Raw genomic sequence first — 21,321 nt, 5'->3', positions numbered from 1 at the left:
CAAGAAAGAGAAGCTAAATGAGGGCAGCAACAGAGGCTACTGGAGTTTTCCAGGGAAAGAATAACCATCTTCCTCAGCTCTCCCCCACACCCTAGTCCCACTGATGTGTTCAGATAACCCTTTCATATACTGTAATATTGACTTAATCAGCATAAAATGGAAAGAAAGAGCTTTAGGTCTGTAATAAAAAATTCAAATTTGGAGAGGGGCAAACTTTAGATCAGCAGCTAGTAGAGAAAAGAGGGGAAGGGAGTGGGTAAGGTGGACAGGAACATTGGGACTGTAGGTGAGGTAGGAGATAGATGGGGCCCCCCCAGGGGTAAGCAGCTAGAGTTCATTCCCCAAGGACAGAAACTCCAAAATATCAATAGCAGGATGATCAAGAGAGGAGGCTGGGCCCTGCCCAGATAAGAGATAAAAGACCACATATTTCTCATTCTTGAAGTCAAGGAGACCTTCCTGACTAGAAAGCTCCTTGGAGGTCAAAAGGGGAGTGATGTCAAGGCCACCCATAGGCCTCTTTGCCGGAATCCATCTTGGCTGAAAGATGCTCATGCACACACAGGGGAGGACCCAGAGATATACCAAATACAGACTCAGAACCAGGCAAATCAAAATGATAGGCCAAAGGAAACCCAGAAGAAATGCCCCATATAAGTGATTTAAATTACCACAAGGGCGTGACTCTGAGCCTGCCCGTGTGTCTATCCACAAGTACTGTACTCTTTTTCCTCCTAATAAACACTTTACTTGTTTCACTACTTTCCTTCTTTGTGGGAATTCTTTTCTGCAAAGCTGAAGGGCCAGGGCCTTATCACTGACCATTTGTCTAGTGGCTAGGATTCTGCGCTTTCACTGCTGCAACCCGAACTTAATCTCTGGCCAGGAACCAAAACCTTGCTTAAAGCTGCTGCAGGCCGAGGCCTCCCACGATCATGGGGACATGAATGGACACTGTCAAACCAATGTAAGTTTCTTGCTTTCTCATGTAAAATGTTTTATAAACCTATTTTTTCCTTCCATCGGTGTCCAAATACGTCCATTCCATTTTTTTGTCTTGTTTTTGTTGGTGATATGACAACATAGTATCACATTTACTCCATTTCCTGCCCTGTGTGGAAAAATTAAGGGAATTCAAACACTTTCTTCAGGGACTTCCTTGGTGGTCCTGTGGGTAAGACTCCACACTCCAAATGCAGGGGGCCAGTGTTCAATCCCTGGTCTGGGAACTAGATCCTGCATGCATGCTGCAACTAAGAGTTCACATGCCACAACTAAGAGTCTGCATGCTGCAACTAAAGATCCTGCATGCCACAATGAAGACCCAGCGCAGCCAAAATAAATAAATAAATAGGGCTTCCCTAGTGGTGCAGTGGTTGGGAGTCTGCCTGCTAATGCAGGGGACACGGGTTCCAGCCCTGGTCTGGGAGGATCCCACGTGCCGCGGAGCAACTAGGCCCGTGAGCCACAACTACTGAGCTTGCGTGTCTGGAGCCTGTGCTCTGCAACAAGAGAGGCCGCGATAGTGAGAGGCCCACGCACAGCGATGAAGAGTGGCCCCCACTTGCCACAACTAGAGAAAGCCCTCGCATAGAAACGAAGACCCAACACAGCCAAAAATAAATAAATAAAAATAAATTAAATGGGGAGTTTTTAAAAAATAAAATAAAATAAAAATAAATAAATAAATAATAAAAAAACAAACAAAAAACCCCACAAAAAACACTTTCTTAAGCTCCACAATAAGTGCCAGCCATTCGTTCTTCTGCATTCCATCTCTGAACGAGGCTTCCAAGCTATCGATGGACTGCAGCTGATCTTGCTGACAAGAATGTCTGTAGCTTTGAAATGCCTTCCATGTATTTTGGAGACTCACCAGGAATAGGTTCTACATTGACACAGACCTCTTGTCCTCTTTTTGTAACATCCACTTGTTTATGGCTTATTTCAATACTTGTTGCTATTCCAATATCAACAAGTGTTTGCTAGGGATACACACAGGTGCCCGTTTTTGCTCCTGATCTGCTTCTACAGTCACTCTCTGCACTACTGGAGCTCAAGAACTGAGGATTTTCATCTTCAGGGAAATACTGCTATGTGCTTAAATTCTTCTCCTAGAGTCTTGCCTATATGTTACAAAGGCATCAAATAAATGATAAGTAATTTCTGCACTAAAAATTCTAACTCCTAAACTCTCAGCCATTTCTTGTGCATCTCATTCAATTTCCACATCGAAGGTCAAAATTACCGCATATTGATACTTTAATTTTGACACAGGGACAATCCTTGGAAAATGAGATCAGCTCAGAGATGGTCTCTTTCAATTTGACCTTTCCTCACTCCCAAGGTAGAGATGGTCTGTGATTATTTCCCTTTGAAGCTCCGTGGCACCTTTTTTGGAATATGTGTGGCTTTTTCTCACCCTGTTATTCTAGCTATTCCAGTGCTGCTCTTTTTTCTAAGAGAATACAAACTGGTTCTGGTGGGAGTAGCAGCTGCTAGATGCAAATCTCCCTATTTCTCCTCCTAAAGAAAATACTTAAAACAGCACACAAAACAAATACTTCCTCCAACTCTGGCAGCAGTGATTCCTGTCAGCCAACCTCAGAGCATCCTAAAGGGATCTGGATGGGACACAAATCGTGCTCCTTCGTTGGGTTAAATAGCCAGATATTAAGAGGATATGACACGGGAAATGACAGACTCAGGAGTGAGAGTGAAGAAGACAAAGTCATTTCAGAAACGAAGACGAAATGACGAAGAACCATCACCACAGAAAATGTGGTGAGAGACTCGGGATAGAAATGAGGGAAACAACCCTGGTATTTCCCCATTTTACAGACATTCCTCCTCCTCCTACCAGCTCACGTTCATTGGTTCTCTGTGCCAGGAAGTCTGTGTAGCACTTCACACGCATAATCCCACCTCATTTGTACCACCCGCGAGGTTGCCTGTGATTCACTCTTGTTTTATTTTCCCCAACTTCATATAGCTAATAATTGCCAGAAATCTGATTTCAATCCCAGATGTATCTGATTTCACAGCATTTGCTCTTTACACTTTCCCACGTGACCTTGTAAAAGTAATCATCATGAAATAGAATTTACCTTCTTTGGTGAGCTGGGTGGCATTTTTGGAGTTGCCTTTAGCTGTGTCCTCTGAATCTCTGGCTGTGGCTCTGCTTTTGAAAGATTTGTGGCTCTTTTCAACTTCACGTAGCTGCAGGAAAAAAAATGAAAGGTTGATCCTGGCCAGGGAAATGAGTGTTTGAGTTTCGGAGCCCAGGATGGTGAGATCTAGAGGGCAGCCACCTTAAGTAGCCGGTTCTTGTCCTCACCGCTGGTTGGAGAGGGCACCTGGGACTCAGGTTTGCATGGCATTTGAAGGAACATCTGGCCAGGGGAGGACAGAACCTCTGCCAATCCTGTATTTCAGTGGTTTTCTATACCTGGGCAGGAGGACAGTGAGAGCAACAGAAGGAAGTGTGGGTGGGGAACTGGCAGTGAGGCTGATGAGATTAGTTCCAGAAGAGGGGGTGAGGAAGCAAGGAAGACAGGGCTTAGGGAGGATTGGTGTAGAGCCTTTACCACGTGAAGAAGGTAGGGTTGGGGGCTGGGAGAGCAGAAGAGGCAGTCAGCGTGTCAGCGGATGTTGAGAGAGGCTGCCCCAGTGTGGAGGGGACTTAAGAGACTCCTTAGGTCATGGGGCACAAACACTATGTTGTTCTGACAATGTTGTTTTCTTTAGTATTTCTAGTTTTAGTTTTAATAGGTAGGAATTACTGTGGGTACTGGTTTTACTGTGTATGAACATTGGTTTAATCTATTGAGTTTCTCCTGTTCTTTAGCAACCGCTCAAAATTTAAGTCATTACTGTTATGTATTCCCAAATACCCTCAGAATATAAATGCATGTCATTGAGTCTCTCAAGGCTGCTTCCTACCATGCAGATAATTTGGGGTTTGGTTTAGAAGAAAGCCATTTAAAGAATATAACTGGGCTCAAAGAGCAAATTAGCAAAAACCAAAAACATAACATCTTTTTGAATGAAAACTCCCGACAGACTCACCGCTTGGATTTTCTTTCTCAGCTGGGCATTAGCTCGGGAAAGGCTTTTGGAAACTGAGTTCAGGTAGTAAATGGCCAGGCTGCAAGAGAAAAACATGCTCCGGGGGTACTGTGATCTTGGAAAATGGCAAGAGCTGGACACCCTTCCTGAGGAATCACAGCAGGCTTTCTGGAATAGGTGACCAGGCTTTGCCTCTGGGCAGGGTGGAGGGAGGTCTTACCATCCTAAGTTCTCCACTTAACATTGACAAGGTCTTGGACATCCCTGTTCTCTCTTTATTTTATTGAACACATTTCTAGTTCTCAGAGTGTTTAATAAAGCTTAGCTAAAGGAATCAGTCCTCTTCTGGGAAACCTGAAGAGGCAGGGGAGAGGCAGGGTTTCTTGTCTGCAGAAGCAGCTGCTTGTGTTTCCTGGATACCTGCCCTGTGCCAGGCTCTGAGCCATGTGCATCCCACTCCACATCTCACTGGTTTTGATGAAACCCTGTGAAGAAGAAAGGATGACTCCCGTCTTTACAGGTCAGCATCCTGGAATGCAGAGAGGTTAAGTCACTTGCCCAAGGCCACCCTATCTATTTGCACTCGTCGGAGACCACATTTGACGCCAAAGTCTTCAAGTGCTGAGAGAGGAGAGAGAGGTGCTAAGTGACCTGCTCCAAGCTTGCCTAGAAACACAACTGCATAGACCCCAAAGGCCCTCTACCCAGGGTGCACTGATGGAAATGTCTGTCCTGGGCTTGTGGTTTTCAGAGTCCAGCCCCCACTGGCTGACTGGGTGGCTGGGTGTCCTTTGAGGCTATAGCCTGGGCTTCCCTTTCACAGGATCTAGGATTTGGGGCTTGTCCTGGATGTACCACCTGAGAAGGAGGGGCCACAAAAGCCCCAGATGCCTCCTGGACTGGGTGCTCCGACAGCCTGTCCTTATCTGTCACTTTTCTTCCTGCATTTCAAGCCCCGGCTGCTCCAGCTGGGGTCTTCTGATCCTTGCCCTCAGGGTGGGGCTGCCCTGAGCCACTTCAGCTGAATCCTCAAGCTCTCTTACAGGCAGAAGGGAGGAACCACGCTGCCTTTGGCAGAGTGTGGGTCAGAGGCTGTCCCGTGAGCTTCCTGAAGCAAAGACTCAGAGGACCGTGGGCGACAAGAGGCCAGAAGGAGGACAGGCAAGGAACCACCATCTGTTGGGAAGGCGCCCACGAGGCCTCGCCCTCTCTCCTAATTCACAGCCCATTTGTTAGGGAGGAGCCAGAGATCAGAGAAGATAAAATGCTCCTGGGTGGCTGTGTCCCTCCTGAGGCTGTTTCCAAGCTTAGTATTTCCCTGTGCCGCCCCCGTAAGGTCAGGTTTGGTGTCTGGGTTCCAGAATTTCCTCAGGTGGTTGTCACTACCATGTCAGCCCTCCTTCATGCCAGGACTAGAAGCAGAGGATGTCTGAAGTCAAGGATGTAAGGAAATACACCTATTTGGGAGACAATTCAGCACTGTCTTCAAAGATTGAAGAAACACATACCTATGACCCAGCAATACCACCTCTAGAAGTCTATCTTAGAGAAAACTGTAATATGCGCACAAGGAGACATATAAGGAGCACATTTGCAATAGCAAAAAAGTGGAAACAACCTATCTCTATGCAGAGAAATGGTCAAATTGTGGTTTGATCACACAACTGATAAAAGAAATTTTCACATATTGAGGTATGGGGAAGTCATTCTGGTTTATACATGAGCTAACTTGAATTTTATGCTAACTAAAGTAGCCTGCTTGTGACCTATCAAGCATACATTGTACATATGCTTTTTTTTTTTTTTTGGTGACCTTGCGACTTGCGGGATCTCAGTTCTCTGACCAGGGATTGAACCCGAGCCACGGCAGTAAAAGCCCAGATTCCTAACCACTAGGCCATCAGGGACCTCCTATATCTGTTTTAATTATGAAAGAAAAGGGCACATTGACCAGAAGTAAAGAATGTCCATGTGAAAAATAAAGATTAAATGTCTCCTTTCCTAGGATTCCAATGCTGGTCCTCCTTTGATGATAAGATTCCCTTCCCAGATGCCAAGGCCGTACTGACTCACTGTGTATGTGCTGATCTGTTATTTTTTCGAAACCTTGAAGGAATGTATCCCTGATTTGTTTAATGTTCTTTGTTCTGTCAAGATATAAAATTGTGCTGAAAACCATGCTTCTCTGGAGCAACTTCTCAGAGTTATCTAAGAAGCTGTCTTCTGGGCTATAGTCCTCAGTTTGGCTCAGATAAAACTCTTTTCTATTCCTATTATAGATTGTTTATTGATTATTTTTGTGACACAATGGAATACAGTGGAGCCATGAAAATGTGTGCTCATGGATCCACATGAAAAAGTTCCCCAAACATAATGTGAGTGAGGAAAGCTGTGTAGTCTGAACGAGTCATGAAAAATTTTTGAACTCAGAAAACAATAGTACATACACGTGATTAAATGGTCCAGATTGGAAATGAGGAAAACTAATCCAAATAGTGGTCACCTTTGGAGAGGGAGGGAGAGAGAAAGACTGGGTGGGGCTTGAAGTGTAACATTTATTTCTTTTAAAAAGAGAGACTGATCTGAAGCAAATATTGCTAAATGTTAACATCTGTTTAATCTTGTGATCCTGTACATGCTTGTCTGTATGTTTCTGTACGTTAGGAATATTTCACAATTTCCTGCCCTGTTCCTTCCTTGAGCGTTCATTGTTTGCCTCCTACGCCCCAGGCATGGGGCTGGTGTTGGGGATACAGAGATCGCCAAGCCCACCCACATCTTCAGTCTGTGAGAGGGATGGTGACAAATGCACCGAACACTCTAGTGCATGGGGTGCTCTGTAGAGAAATCCTGCGGGCCCAGCCAGGGACAGGCTGCATCAGGCCTCAGCTTTCTTGGGGAAGGGGTCTTTGATATTTCCAGTGGATGTTTTGGAGGGTGCTGCAGACAATGTCAGTACTCACCTTATGCTTTGGGCTCTATCTTCAGTGTGCTCACTGAAAGACTTACAGCTGCCAGTGCCTGAAGCCCTGCCCCACACTCGGAAACCATTCTGTCCATGAAGGCAGCTGGCACAAACTGCCAGGCAATTAACCAACGCCTCTTCCCTTCCACATCTCCCAGCAGCACTCAACCAGTGATGGATGGGAACTGGTCTACAGATGCCCCGGATCCCTCACCCTTGAGCAGGATAACTCAGAGGCACACTTTCCCAGAACTCCCAGCAGGATTAAAGTCACCCCAGTAGTTAGAATGCACCTTCCTGTCCCTTTTCTGTCTTACTTCCCTACACACACTGCCCCCTCCAGTTGCAATTTAGATTGCGTTTAAGTCTTTGTCTGAGGATCTGCTTCTGGGAAATCCAGATTGAGAGGGCAAGAAAGAAGGACCTGCCAAGGAAGTCTCGGGGAGGTTTCCACGAGGCAGAGCCATGGCCCCTGGCTAACTTACAACATCAGCAGGATGGCTGGAATGATCAGGCCTGGATTGGCGAGGAAAGCAAAAATCTTGCCCAGGAAGGTTGGGAAATCGTTTTCGACTGTCTCTTGGATGACGTCATACATTCTGTTTTTCCCACTGGAAAGAGGAGAGAATACATTATAGCGTGCTGTGAAGCTCATATGGCATAAACAACTGTGTACATACCCTGGAGGGTCCAGGCCACCACTCACAACTACTCTCCTGGAAGAACAGAGCTCTTCTCCACAGGGACTGCAGTGGAAAAAGCCCCCACGCGGGGCTGCCCTGTAGGCGAGGGCTTAGAGCTGCCTCAGCACCCTGGCTCCCCAGCTTCAAGTCCTCGGCGGCTCACAACCTCTCAAACTACCTTGGTCTCCTGTGCCTGGCACCTTCCTCGGCAAGATGAAAATGGGTGTTCTCCTATACTCTCATGGGAGAAAATGGCCTGTGATGTAGCTACGAGACCAACATGGAGCTTCCTCTGGGTCCCTGGGCCTGGAGGCAGCTCTCCAGATACTGATGTGATGGACAGCCTCATGGTGACTCAAAAATACCTACAATTAGTCTTCAGATGAGAATTCCAGTATTGCCTAGGGCAGGCTCTTGGACAGTTCACAACAGTAATTTTGATTTTCTTCGAATACCTAAGAACCATTATGCAGACTGCCTTCCACAAATACCTGCCCAGAGACTACTGTCTGCTCCTGGCTTTTGGTTGGTAGCTTTGGTGCCAAGAACTGTAATTTATGGTTTGAAATTCCCGATTTAAATCCTCTCTCTTCCATTTATTAGCTGTGGGACACCATGGACAATTTACTTACTCACTTTCTGCCTGTATTCATACTCTCACTCTCCCCACTAGAGCTGTACTTTTCAATGTGGTTATTAAAATTAAATTAAATTAAATTAAAAATTCAGTTTCTTAGTCACACATTTCAAGGAGTCATGTGACTAATAGCTACTATATTTGATGTGGATTTTTTTCCCTCATATAGAAAACTCTGTTGGTTAGTGCTGCAGAGGTTTGATATCTTTGGGCAAGATACTGAAAATTTCTCTGCCCTGGTTTCCTCATCCGTATAATATAGTACAATAATAAAATAGTATATACAATATGGTATTATAAATATAATAACAGCATTTGTCTCAGATTGTTTAGAGGACATAGACATGAATTCATATAAAACATTGAGTATGGGGCTGTCAAATTATAAGTGCCCTCCAAAATGTTGCATCTAGAAGCTTCATTTTTCTCTTATGTGTCAATCAGGGGTTAGCAAACAATGGCCCATGGACCAAATTTGGCTTGTTACCTGTTTTTATAAGGCCTGTGGGCTAAGAATGGCTTTTACATTTTTAAATAATTGGAAAAATATCAAAAGAAGAATAATATTTTGTGACACATAAAAATTGAAGTTGGGGCTTCCCTGGTGGTGCAGTGGTTAAGAATCCGCCTGCCAATGCAGGGGACACGGGTTCGAGCCCTGGTCCGGGAAGTTCCCACATGCCGCGGAGCAATGAAGCCCGTGCGCCACAACTACTGAGCCTGCACTCTAGAGCCCGCAAGCCACAGCTACTGAGTCCTCGTGCCCCAACTACTGAAGCCCGCGCGCCTAGAGCCCGTGCTCCGCAACAAGAGAAGCCACCGCAATGAGAAGCCCACGCACCGCAACGAAGAGTAGCCCCCGCTTGCCGCAACTGGAGAAAGCACGCACGCAGCCAGGAAGACCCAACGCAGCCAAAAATAAATAAATAAAAATAAATAAATAAATTAAAAAAAAAATTGAAGTATGAAATTCAAACTTCAGTGTCTGTAAATGTTTTATTGGAACACAGCCATGCTCATTTGTTTATGTATAGTCTCTGGTTGTTTTTGTGCTATAATAGCAGAGATGAGTGTTAGCAAACATCTGTGGCCATCTCGATGCTTAGTACTGTTGCACAGCGCACTACAAATTGCAATGATGTAGTTATAACATGACAGCATTTCAAGTGCCATGCATATCACCATATTATAACATTTAATTTATTATTAGTAGTATTATTTGGCTGTGCCCTGCAGCTTGCGGGATCTTAGTTCCTCGACCAGGAATTGAACCCGCACCCTCGCCAGTGAAAGCGCAGAGTCCTAACCACTGGACCGCCAGGAAATCCCTATTATTTTTTTAATTACTACTGCATACCCATTTTGTAAAAACAAGAAAAGTGGACTTCAAATGTGACGCTTAAGTCACAATAGAATGTGGATTATTTTGTCATTGAATTATGACGTATTAGATGATGCATTAGTTTTCAGTGACTACTGTGTAACCAATTACCACACTGGAGGCTTAAAACAATACAAATTATTTTCTTACAGTTCTGGAGGTCAAAAAGTCTGAAATGGTTTCACTGGACTGAAACCAAGGTGTCAGCAGGGCTGCTCTCCTTTCAGAGGGAGGCTCTAGGGAAGAATCTGTTTCTTTTTCTCAACTTTTAGAGCTTCATTCCCTGCATTCCTTGGCTCATGGCCCCTTCCTCTATCTTCAAAGCTAGCAGCATAGAATCTTCAAATCTCTTTCTGCTTTCAAGGTCACATCACTTACTGCTCTTCTACAGTCAAATATCTCTTTGCCTCCCTCTAATAAGGACACGTGATTTAGGGCCCATCTGGGTAATTCAGACAATCTCCCCATCTCAACATCCTTAATCAGATAAGCAAAGACCATTTTGATATATAAGGTAACATCCACATGTTCCAGGGATTAGGACTTGGATATCTTTGGGAGCCATTATTCAGCCCACCAGTCTGCTCTCTGGCCTCCAAACATTCATACTCATTCCACCTGCAAAATATATTCACCACCATCCCTACATGTCCCAAAGTCTCAACCTATTACAGCATCAACTCAGAGTCCAAAAATCTCATCTAAATATCATGGACTCAAAAGTCCCAAATCTCATCTAAATCAGGTGTAGGTGAGACTTTGGGTATGATCCATTTTGGGGCAAAATTTCTCTCTATCTGTGGAGCTGTGAAACTAGAAAGCAAGTTATTTACTCCCAAAATACAATGGTGGGTCAGCCATAGGATAACAGTTATAGATATTCCAATTCCAAAAGGAAGAAAATGGAAGGAAGAAAGGAATCACCAGTTCCCAGCAATTTTGAAGTCCAATCAGCCAAATTCCATTAGATTTCAAAGGTCTGAGAATAATTTTCTCTTGGCTCAACCCTCTGTGCCTGCCTGCAGCTCTGCCCTCCAGGCCCAAGACTCTGGCCTTGGAGTCACCCTTCCTTTTTCTTGAAGAGTAGCACAGGTTTCAGCTGAGTAGATTTGATCAGCCTGTTTACTGACTATAGAATATTTGGAGTCCAACAGCTTTCCTTCATTTTGTCTCTTCTCTGCCCCTTTCAGTCCAAGCTGTGATACTGCTCATACAACAATCTCAAATACCTGGTGGGTCTTCCAAGTATGTTGTGGGAATTCAGTCCATTACACAAGAGCGTCCTACACAGATCTTTCCCAGATAATTCCATTTCTATTTCTGGCCTCTGCTGAGATGGTTGAGAGGATCCGAGCTACATGCTTAAAGAATCATCTGTGTGAATGAATATTCAGATCCTTCAGAAGCACTAGCAAAAGGTTGTCCAGCCTCCTCCTTGGCTTTCTCCTTAGAGCATGCTTTCCTAACAGTGGATCTGTTTTTAGAGTCTTCTGCAAACTGGACAGTCTGAGAATTTCCCAAATCATCAAGTCCTGGTTCCTTTTTGCTTATCAGTTCTTTCCTCAATTTATCTCTTTCTTCTCACATTTTTAGTATAAACAGCAAGAAGAATCTAGGCTGCACCTTCAACACTTTACTTAGAAATATCCTCAGCTATAATCTCCAAAATATACAAACAGATCATATAACTCTACAACAAAAAAACAAACAACCCAATTGAAAAATGGGCAGAAAACGTTAACAGACATTTCTCCAAAGAAGACATAAAAATGGCCAGTAGGCACATGAAAAGATGCTCAATATCACCAATTATTAGAGAAATGCAAATCAAAACTACAATGAGGTACCACCTAACACTGGTCAGAATGGCCATCATTAAAAAGTCTACAAATAACAAATGCTGGAGAGAGTGTGGAGAAAAGGGAACTCTCTTACACTGTTGGTGGGAATGTAAGTTGGTGCAGCCACTATGAAAACAGTATGGAGCTTCCTCAGAAAACTAAAAATAGAATTACCATATGATCCAGCAATCCCACTCCTGGGCATATACCTGGACAAAACTATAATTCAAAAAGATACATGCACCCCTATGTTCATAGAAGCACTATTCACAATAGCCAAGACATGGAAACAACCTAAAGGTCCATCGACAGATGAATGGATAAAGAAGATGTGGTACATATATACAATGGAATATTCCTCATCCATTAAAAAGAACAAAACAATGACATTTGCAGCAACATGGATACAACCAGAGATTATCATATTAAGTGAAGTAAGTCAGAAAGCGAAAGACAAATATCATATGATATCACTTATATGTGGAATCTAAAATATGGCACAAATGAATTTATCTACAAAACAGAAACAGACTCACAGATATAGAGAACAGGCTTGTGGTTGCCAAGGGGGAGGGAGGGAGGGGGAGGGATGGACTGGGAGTTTGGGATTAGTAGATGCAAACTATTATATATGGGATGGATAAACAACAAGGTCCTACTGTATAGCACAGGGAACTATATCCAATCTCCTGGAAAAAAACCATAATGGAAAAGAATATAAAAAAATGTATATATGTGTATAACTAAATCACTTTGCTGTACAGCAGAAATTAGCACAATATTGTAAATCAACTATACTTCAATAAAAAAAAACAGAGAAAAAAGTTTTTACTAAGATTGATCTTCAAAAAAAATAAAAAGAAATATCCCCAGCTGTGGCGGTCTAGTGGTTAAGACTCTGTGCTTCCACTGTGGGGGCGTGGGTTCGATCCCTGGTCAGGGAATTAAGATCTCACATGCCACGCGGTGCAACCAAAAAAAGAAAAAGAAAAAGAAAAAAAATATCCTCAGCTAAATATACAAGTTTATCATTTACAAATTCAGCTTTCCATACAACTGAAGGACATAGTTTATCTAAGGTTTCTGTCTCTATATAACAAGGATACCCTTTCCTCTAGTTTCCAAAATCATGGTCCTCATTTACCAGTGATGAAGTAATTAAATTGTAGGAGCTGAAGGAATGTATTCAGAGAAAATATACTTAAGACTTTTAGATTTTCCAGCAAGAGCAGTTGCTTGAAGAGTTGAGGACATTCAAACACAAGGCAAGTGATCTCAGGTGGTTTTCCTTGGCTCTTAATGAGTCAATAGATGTTACTGATACTGCTTAGTTTATTTGAGGAGTTAATGCCAAGTCTGAAGTGACTGAAGAATTAACTCCTATGAATATTCTGTGCAGGACATATATGGGTGAAATTTTCTCAAAGAAACTGAGAAAACACTAATTTAGTACAACTGAATGGAATGGAATTCAGTACAACTGAAATGAAGTGGAATCTGCTATGATGTGCTACAACTGATAATGGTCAAACTATATGTAGAGCAGAAGTCAGAGCTGAACAAATTAACAAAGCTTGTGAAATTTTCAGTGTGTGCACACTATGGTTATTCATTTTCTTACTCATCAGTAAGTAATTTGTAGAAAATATTTGAATCTATCATGTACAATTGAGTCAAGAGTGTCAATGGTAAACTTCATTTGCTCTCATGACTTAATCATTTTCATATCTGTGAATTTTTATCAAAAATAGAAACTGAATATCCGGACTTGCCCTACTGCACAGCAGTCCGATGGCTTGGCAGTAATAAAGCTTTATGGCAAATTTTTTTCCTATGGTGGTAGATGTGTTGCCATGTCTCGTACAAAAATGGATCTGGCAGCAAAGATGGCTATCTGGGCAGGACAACTGATTTTTGATGATAGAGAATAGTAACTCTGAACCTCTATTATGCGAAATATCACCTCCTCCCCCCTCAAAAGAATTCCATTCTTCTCATTGGTAGTCTTGTATTACAAAAAATTATACTCTATTATTATCATATTTTGAATTTTGCCAGTAAAAACTTTGTGGGCATTTGTTTCTCTCCTGTTACGTAAGTACCTACATAATAGTCTTGATTTTGTCTCTTGATCCCCGAAGCCTAAAATATGTACTATCAGGTTCTAAAAAGGAAAAGTTAGCTGACCCCTGGTGTAGATAATGCTTCCCACCTCATAGCATTGTTATGAGTACCAGCTACCCCGAATTCGGGCAGGGCTCAAGCTTAACAAATTCGTATATGTGCCCTACTATGGATTAGCACACGCCTTCAACTACTCTACAGATAACAGCACACTAAATCCTCATAGCAACAACTGAAATAAAGTGGAATCTGCTGTGACGTGCTACAACTGATAATGGTCAAACTATATACAGAGGAGAAGGTGGCATAGCTGAACAACTTAACAAAGCTTGTGAAATTTTCCATCTCAGAGGCAATGAATCTGCTGTGTAACTTGCTCAAGATGACCCAGCTGGCAAACGACAGAGCCAGCTCTAGAGTCTATGCTCTAAATCAGGAGTGGTGGCAATTTTTCTCCAAAAAAGATTTTAGGCTTTGTGAGCCAGATGGCCTCTGTTGGAACTACTCAAATTCTGCTGTTGTAGTTAGAAAGCAGCCATAGATTATATGTAAGCAAATGAGTGAGGTTGTGTCCTAATAAAACTTTATTTACAAAAACAGGTGGTCTGGATTTGGTCCATGGGGTGTAGTTTACCAACCCTTACTTTTAACTATATGCTCTGCAATGCTGCCCATCTCACTCATTTATCTTGCCTGCCTGGATCTGGTCCAAACCCTAAAAGTGAATTTCTGCCAGGTGAAGGGTCTGGTTCAAGCACTGACCATAAATTTTCTCCTAGACACTGGGTGTAAAGCAGGGAGAAAGAAAGAAAAAAAAAAATCACACCTGCATGGAGCTTATGGTCTGGTGGGGGAGACAGACAACAAACAAGATAAAAAAGCAAAAAGAATGGCATGCTAGATGTTGGTAAAGAGATGTGATAAACAGAAATAATGACGTGTGTGTGTGTGTGTGTGTGTGTGTGTGTGTGTGTGTGTGTGTGTGTGATTTCAGTTAGGGTCTCCAGGGAAGGCCTCACTGAAAAGGTGACCATTGAGTAAAGCTCGGAAGCAAGTGAGAGGACAGCTGTGAAAATGCTTGAGGGATGAATGTTCTAGCTGTTGGTGGGTTTTGATCAGAAGAGTGACAGGAAGGAGGTGGCAGCCATGTGTCCTCCTGGGCTCCACTCGTGGGTCCCTTCCTCTGCTATCTGGGTGTCAGCTGTCAGGGCCTCAGGGAGCAGATGAAGCAGGAGCGGGGCAGGTGGCGAGGGCCAGACATGGCACGGGCCTACTCACCGGCCTCCTGCCTGGAACAGGTGGGTGGTCTGGGCAAAGGGGCACCGGCATTTGCACCCAGAGCCCAGCCCTCCAAACCTTGCTCAGGAAGAAGGCTAAAGAAGCTTCTGCCACTTCTGCCACGTGGTTGTCCCTCAGCCTGGTGCCCAGGCCTCCTGCTGCTCGGCATGGTCCTCCACTCTGGATCCAGCCCCCCTTTCCTTCTGTCTGGACCCCCGTTCAGCCCCATCACACTCTGCTGTGAGCTCTCCTGCTAACGACTCCCCTGAGCTCCCACAGCCCTTGCTGTGGGGCACCAAGCACAGGGCTTTATCAAGGTCAGTCCGTTATAAACTGAGAAGTGTCAGTTCAGCATTTCCCAAAGCATGTTGATCCACATTAGTAGGCAGGGTTGGGACTGGAGTGAGGTGGGTGAGGCCCTGGGGTGCACAGTTTAAGGAGGTACTGCCCTCGGGGTTGTGCAAGTGCAGGGTGGGCACCTTACTAGCCTCACCCTCCTCCCTGCCCTAGATGGTGTTCCATGGAGCAAGGGTCTGTGGTCAGTAGGGATGGAAGCACCGGCTTGCACACGGTCTCTCACTGCACGTTTCTTCAGAGCCTTGAATAAAGGAGTGTGCATTGTGCATTTCTAAGTGAGGAGGTGGTAGATGAAAGGGGTAGCATGTCCCAAACTCTTGAACCACAGAATCCCTTTTTATGCAGAAAAGAAAGGGCTTTGTTTTCAGAGGGTGTCACATTTGGAAATTGAGCAGTAGATGCACATTCTGTCTCCATCTACCTCCTTACATAATTATTTAGCTCTTTATATACAATGTCCAGTCTCTGAAACTAGTCTGGCTTATACCTTGAGCCTACAGTGCCCTGTAGAGCATGAGGACCCTGTCAAGAGTCTCAGTAGCGGCTTCACATTTGAATGGGACTTGTAAATGTATGGTCATTTCATTTTCAGAATGCCCCGTTACTCATCCCACGGCAAGGTAATCCAGGGCAGTAGATTATCCATATGTTAAAAGGTTAGAGCTGTGCTGTCCAATATGGTAGCCATTAGTCACTGGTGGTTATTTAAATTAAAATTAATTTAAATGAAATAAAATTAGAAATTCAATTTCTTGGTCCTCATTTCAAGTGCTCAACAGCCACATGTGGCTGGTGGCTACCATATTGGATAGCACAGACATAGAACATCTCCATCCTGCAGAAAACTCTGTTGAACAGCATTAATGATTTTCCCAAAGCTCCATGGCCTTTTGCAGGCTGAAGTGACACCAGAACTGGAATTCTGAGCCTGAGATCTCTGAGCAGACTGCCCTGGGAGAGGAGGTGCTCCCCTGCAACTGAGACTGTGCACCTGAATGGCCCGCAGTCAAAGGAGGGTGGAAGGGACATGACGGTGTAGGCCACCGGCAGGAGGCTGAGGAAGAGCACCAGCAGCAAGAGGCCCATGTAGAAGTTGTTGGATCGGGAGGCTTTGAACACGCGTTCGTGGGGGACGTTGCTGCTCATCACCGCCCAGCACTGGAAGTACATGGAGGTCAGCAGGCGCAGCACGTTGATGCCCACCAGTCCTGGGGCGTAGAAGGAGCCCATCCTGGAAGGGCAGAGACCGCACACCTGGTTGGCTCGACAGTAGGAGAGGCCGGGGAAGGACGGCAGAAGGAAACGGAACTGATGGGCTAGGGGCAGGAGGCCTTGTTGCTTTCTCTGTAGGTCCCAAGGGAAGGGGCCTCCCATTTAACCAGGACATTTATCACCAAGCCATAGCCATCCATTCCTCAGGACAGGGACTCCCTGAGCATTCCTGGCTTGGGTTCTGGCCAGGATTTTACCACTGCCCCACCGCCAGGCATGGAGCAAATTACATGGTCTCTTGTCTGTTTCTCCATGGTCTCCATTAAACAGCATTGCTGCTCAGAAAAGTATTTGAAGTCCTTAAATTAAAAGAATTGGATATTGGCTTGCTATGAGCCTTTGAAAGCGTTTGGCTGAAGTCAGGCAGCCTCCTCTAACTCCTTCTCAGAGGGAAGTTCCTCAGTTCATTTATCTCCCTCCCTCCTTCTCTCTTTCCTTTCCTCCCCTTCCTTCTCCCTCCCTCCCTTTCCTTCTCTTCTTTCTTTCCCACCCTACTTTTTCCTTTTTTCCTGCTTCCCTCTCTCCTCCCTCTTTCCTCCCTCTTCCTTTTCTCCTTCTCTCTCCCTAGCTCTTCTCTCCCCTCTCTACGTACATGGTAGCAAGTGGGTAGGCCAGACACTGTCCTGGTTCTCCTCTAGTCCTGCTCAAGTGAAAGAAGGGAGCTCAGAGAGGCCAGATGATTTGTCCAGCCTCTCTCTAGCTGGTTGAGGCAAAGTCTGGGATTCCAGCTTTTTTGACTCCCCAGATGAGGTGATCACCAGAGGAAATGGATAACTCACCAGATCATTCCTTGGTTGAAGATCAAACCAAGCACATTTCCACTAATATCAAACTCAGCATATGAGGGCTGGAGGGAGAGAGAGAGAGAGGAGAGAAAGTCTGTTAGGTCGTGTCCGCCAGACCCCACTACCAGTCAACTGACCAAGCCACTCCACCCCAAAGAGCCTGCTCTGGTGACCAGAGAGGAAACTTAAGAGTTTCGGAGTTCTATTTCTTTAACATGTTTTCAACTTTTAAAAAAAGAGTTTTGAAGTTCTCAAACTTGAAACTTTCTTCAATGTCTTCTCCAATTAAAATAATGAGAATTTTTTGGGAATTCCATGGCAGTGCAGTGGTTAGGACTCCACACTTCCACCGCAGGGGTCTGGGTTCAATCCCTGGTCGGGAAATAAAGATCCCGCAAGCTGTGCAGCATAGCCAAACTAAAAAAAAAAAAAAACAGAGAGAGAATTTTTACCTTTTATGGCCTGCAGGCTGACAGTGTGTCCTTGGGAGGCCCCAAGAGAACGTTTTATCAATGTTCTAATCAGAAATGTAACTTGAAATTATAAGCAAGGAGTAAATGAAATAAATAACAAAATGCAAATAATTAAATGAGTCAAATGTAAAGAAAGCTTTAAAAACAAAATAAGTAAATCTCTCCTCCAATCTTTCTCCTTCTCATCATTTTTAAAAATTAATTAATTAATTAATTTTTGGCTGCGTTGGGTCTTTGTTGCTGCACGTGGGCTTTCTCTCTAGTTGTGGCAAGCAGGGGCTACTCTTCGTTGCGGTGCGCGGGCTTCTCATTGTGGTGGCTTCTCTTGTTACGGAGCACGGGCTCTAGGCGCACAAGCTTCAGTAGTTGTGGCTCGCGGGCTCTAGAGCGCAGGCTCAGTAGTTGTGGTGCACGGGCTTAGTTGCTCCGTGGCATGTGGGATCTTCCCGGACCAGGGATCGAACCCGTATCCCCTGCATTGGTAGGTGGATTCTTAACCACTGCGCCAGCAGGGAAGCCCCGCTCTCATCTTCTTCTTCATGGAAAGGAACCACCTCAGCCAGATGCAGATTTTCAACCTGACTCTGATTTTCAGAGTTTTGGAAATTTGTCAACTGTTTGAAAGAACATAAAGTGTGTGAGCATTAGGGAGTCGGGGTCTTTGTGAGGCCAGCTTAAACCTGCTTCCCAATTTGTCTTACGGAAATGGAGATAAAAAGTGACAAGAATGAGAGAAGGAGGAAAACAAAGTGAGGAGAGAGAGAAGGAAAGTCAGGTGAGCGTGGATTAAAGGAAGAAACATGCAGAATCCAAATATAGGAGGGTTAAATCTTGGGAATTTAAAATTTAACATTTGAAAATATTAAAAAAACTTTTTATCTATTGGATTTTGTGTCCTGCTTAGAAAAAATTAAATATTACTTCACAGAGTAGAGACTGTCATTAAGCGTCTAAAGAAATGCACAGAATGCATCTGACTATATCAGAGAGGATGATTGGAACGCCTTTCTGCACAACGTCCATGAAGTGGTGACCTACAAATCCAGCCTCTAGGTCCCAGCACCAGCAGTAGTTCATGAACCGGACAAAACAAGCCCGCAGGAAGTCCCCCAGCAGGATGGTGATACACGTTACCAGCATGTCCGACACTGTCAGCCTCATGAATTCCTGCAAGGAGGAACATAGAGAAAGGGGATGGTCAGGGTTTGACCATGCCTGCTTCTCCCAACTGACTGCAGCCATGCCAATGCTCCCCCACCCACTCGTATTCTTCTCTGTGACCCTCTGATTAATGGTGGTGCAGATAAAAGACCCCATGCTTTGAAAAATGCTTACTATAGGTTCCAGCTCTACAAGTTACTAATTTATTGCTTTGGGATAGTCTCTGAACCTTTTGAAGTTGATAACATTAACCTTGCAGGGTTACTGGGAAAGTTAGTGATTATGTATGCAAATTGCCTGGCAGTTGGCAATACCCAGTATTTGGTAGTTATCAGCACTATTGCATAGATGTGGGATCTGAAGGCTCACTCCTTGCTTCCCCCACCTGCTCTGAAGTGCCAGCTGCCCCAGCTAAGACTGAATCTGACCATTGTCCCTGGGGACAGCAGCTGGTTTTCTTCACCCCCTGCTAATTGGATTTTTTTTTGGGGGGGGTTATGTAGAGAAAATAATGTAGGTTTTTCACAGAGGCACACAGAAGAAGAGCCAAAAGCATAGGAACAAAGTTTTCTTTGATGTGTAGAGTACATATAATTTATTAATTTTTTTTGAAAAGTTGGAAAGATCTACCTGACTTCGTCACAATCTTTAAGACATCTAATAGACTTGGAGTTCCCAGGGGACATAGGGTCTGCTCTATTCATTTTTGTATCTTCCAAGATGATTAATAAATGCTTGCTGGATGAACGGCTGATGAGTTTTCAGGGTTTTTCCTTAACAAGAATTCAGACTATTACTCTTAAGTAAAACACAAACTGACTTGTATCAGGTCTCCACGTGTATGCAAGGTGATGCTCTGGGGCCTGGGGTGAAGGTGGTGGTGGACATAGGTGAGCAGGACATAACGCCTCAAACCCATCATTACCAACAAACTCAGAAGGAAACAAGTTTTAATCAGTGATAGGCATTCAGGGAGGAGGGCAAGAGAGATGCCTTCCAAGGATGTGAGGAAGGAAAAGAGAAATTCTATAGCAGAATATTCCAAAGGAATCATGTAGGTAATGAACTCTCTTTTGTCTTCTAAAGAGGGTAGGTTTTACTGACTTGAAGGCTTTCTCTGTTACACACTGTGATGGGTTTAGAAATGTGAGTTGCTCTACACATTAAAGATGAGGACGATTTGAAGAGAATGGGGGAATTTAGACTAGAGGAGATGAGAAGTCATGAGTCTGAGCCTTCTGTGAAGGAAGCAGGGAGAAAAAGCCCCCAGGACCCCGTGGAAAGGAAACCCTGCCTCAGGAAAATATCTGCTGGTGGACTTGTAGGCAGTGTTTGATGAAGTGTGTGATATAATCCTCTCCTCTATGGGACTTCATCAACCTCAGTTAAAAATACTGTTGTCCAATGCTCTATGGGCATGGATTCTTCAGGGGTGGCAGATGAATAGAAACCCCATGCAAAAAGACGGAGTTGAGGAAGATAAGGCAGCTGATTCCTGTGTTACCTGTGAATACTTCAAGTTTCTGCCTAGGAAGGCAAAGAACACTAGCCTTTGAAGTCCACACTGTGTAAGCTACAGGAACAGTAGCGAAAGTGGATAAGGGGAAATGGTAGTTGTTAATTTTTGACATTCTAATGAAAACCTTTAATTCTCTTTACAGAAAAATGCACAGATGCATATACACACAAAATCTTGTATACAACTTTCAGGAGTTGTATTCATGATTTCCAGGTGGAGAACCTCAGGCTTTCAGTGAAATCTGCAGTAAAACTCTAAATAAATCCAAGCGGTATTAGACTACTAGATGAAGCACAGAGAGAAATATGTGGGACACTGAAAAAAAGGTAATGTGAAAATGTGGAACTTTCCTAAGAAATGCTAGCTTGACATTTTGGTGGCTTAAAAATGGAAACATCAAGAAGGGATAACGAAGAACTGAGAACAGGGGTCACCTTTTCAGGAGAGCGTAACTACTCACAATGCCCACAGCTGTCTCCCAGCAAGAACCCCGGGGCACATCTGCAGGGCGCAGGGGTGGCCGGGGGACGCTCTCGTTCCAACCCGAGGAGTTGTAGTAGTGAAACAGAGTCCAGTGGGTGATGTTCTTTATTGTCTCTTCGTTAGAAAGCTAGAATGGAAGATGGAGATGTGGGGTTGGAAGGAGCCAGGGAAGGTCCAATGTTTCCACAGGAACAACAAATAGAGCCAGCATATGCCACAACCCTACCATCTAGCCCCTGCCCTACCCCTCAACAGGTCTCTCCAGAAATGCCCTCCCCAGCCTTTCCATCTATA

The 21,321-nt window shown here is 44.2% G+C and overlaps 1 protein-coding gene across 1 annotated transcript in view; it reads right to left on the bottom strand.

The window, feature by feature from the left end:
* The window catches only part of TMC2 (transmembrane channel like 2), an 87,677-nt gene that overhangs the window by 9,240 nt on the left and 57,116 nt on the right, over nucleotides 1-21,321 (bottom strand). Inside the window, 7 exon segments of the mRNA XM_036826531.1 lie at nucleotides 3,108-3,219; nucleotides 4,069-4,147; nucleotides 7,519-7,644; nucleotides 16,326-16,565; nucleotides 17,386-17,453; nucleotides 18,903-19,031; nucleotides 21,005-21,154. Coding sequence (XP_036682426.1) covers nucleotides 3,108-3,219; nucleotides 4,069-4,147; nucleotides 7,519-7,644; nucleotides 16,326-16,565; nucleotides 17,386-17,453; nucleotides 18,903-19,031; nucleotides 21,005-21,154 — 904 coding nt within the window.

This window comes from Balaenoptera musculus, chromosome 15 (assembly GCF_009873245.2).
Source record: "Balaenoptera musculus isolate JJ_BM4_2016_0621 chromosome 15, mBalMus1.pri.v3, whole genome shotgun sequence".
NCBI classification, from domain to species: domain Eukaryota; kingdom Metazoa; phylum Chordata; class Mammalia; order Artiodactyla; family Balaenopteridae; genus Balaenoptera; species Balaenoptera musculus.
The sequence above is the reverse complement of the archived record's forward strand: the minus strand, read 5'-3'. Positions and strand labels throughout refer to the sequence as shown.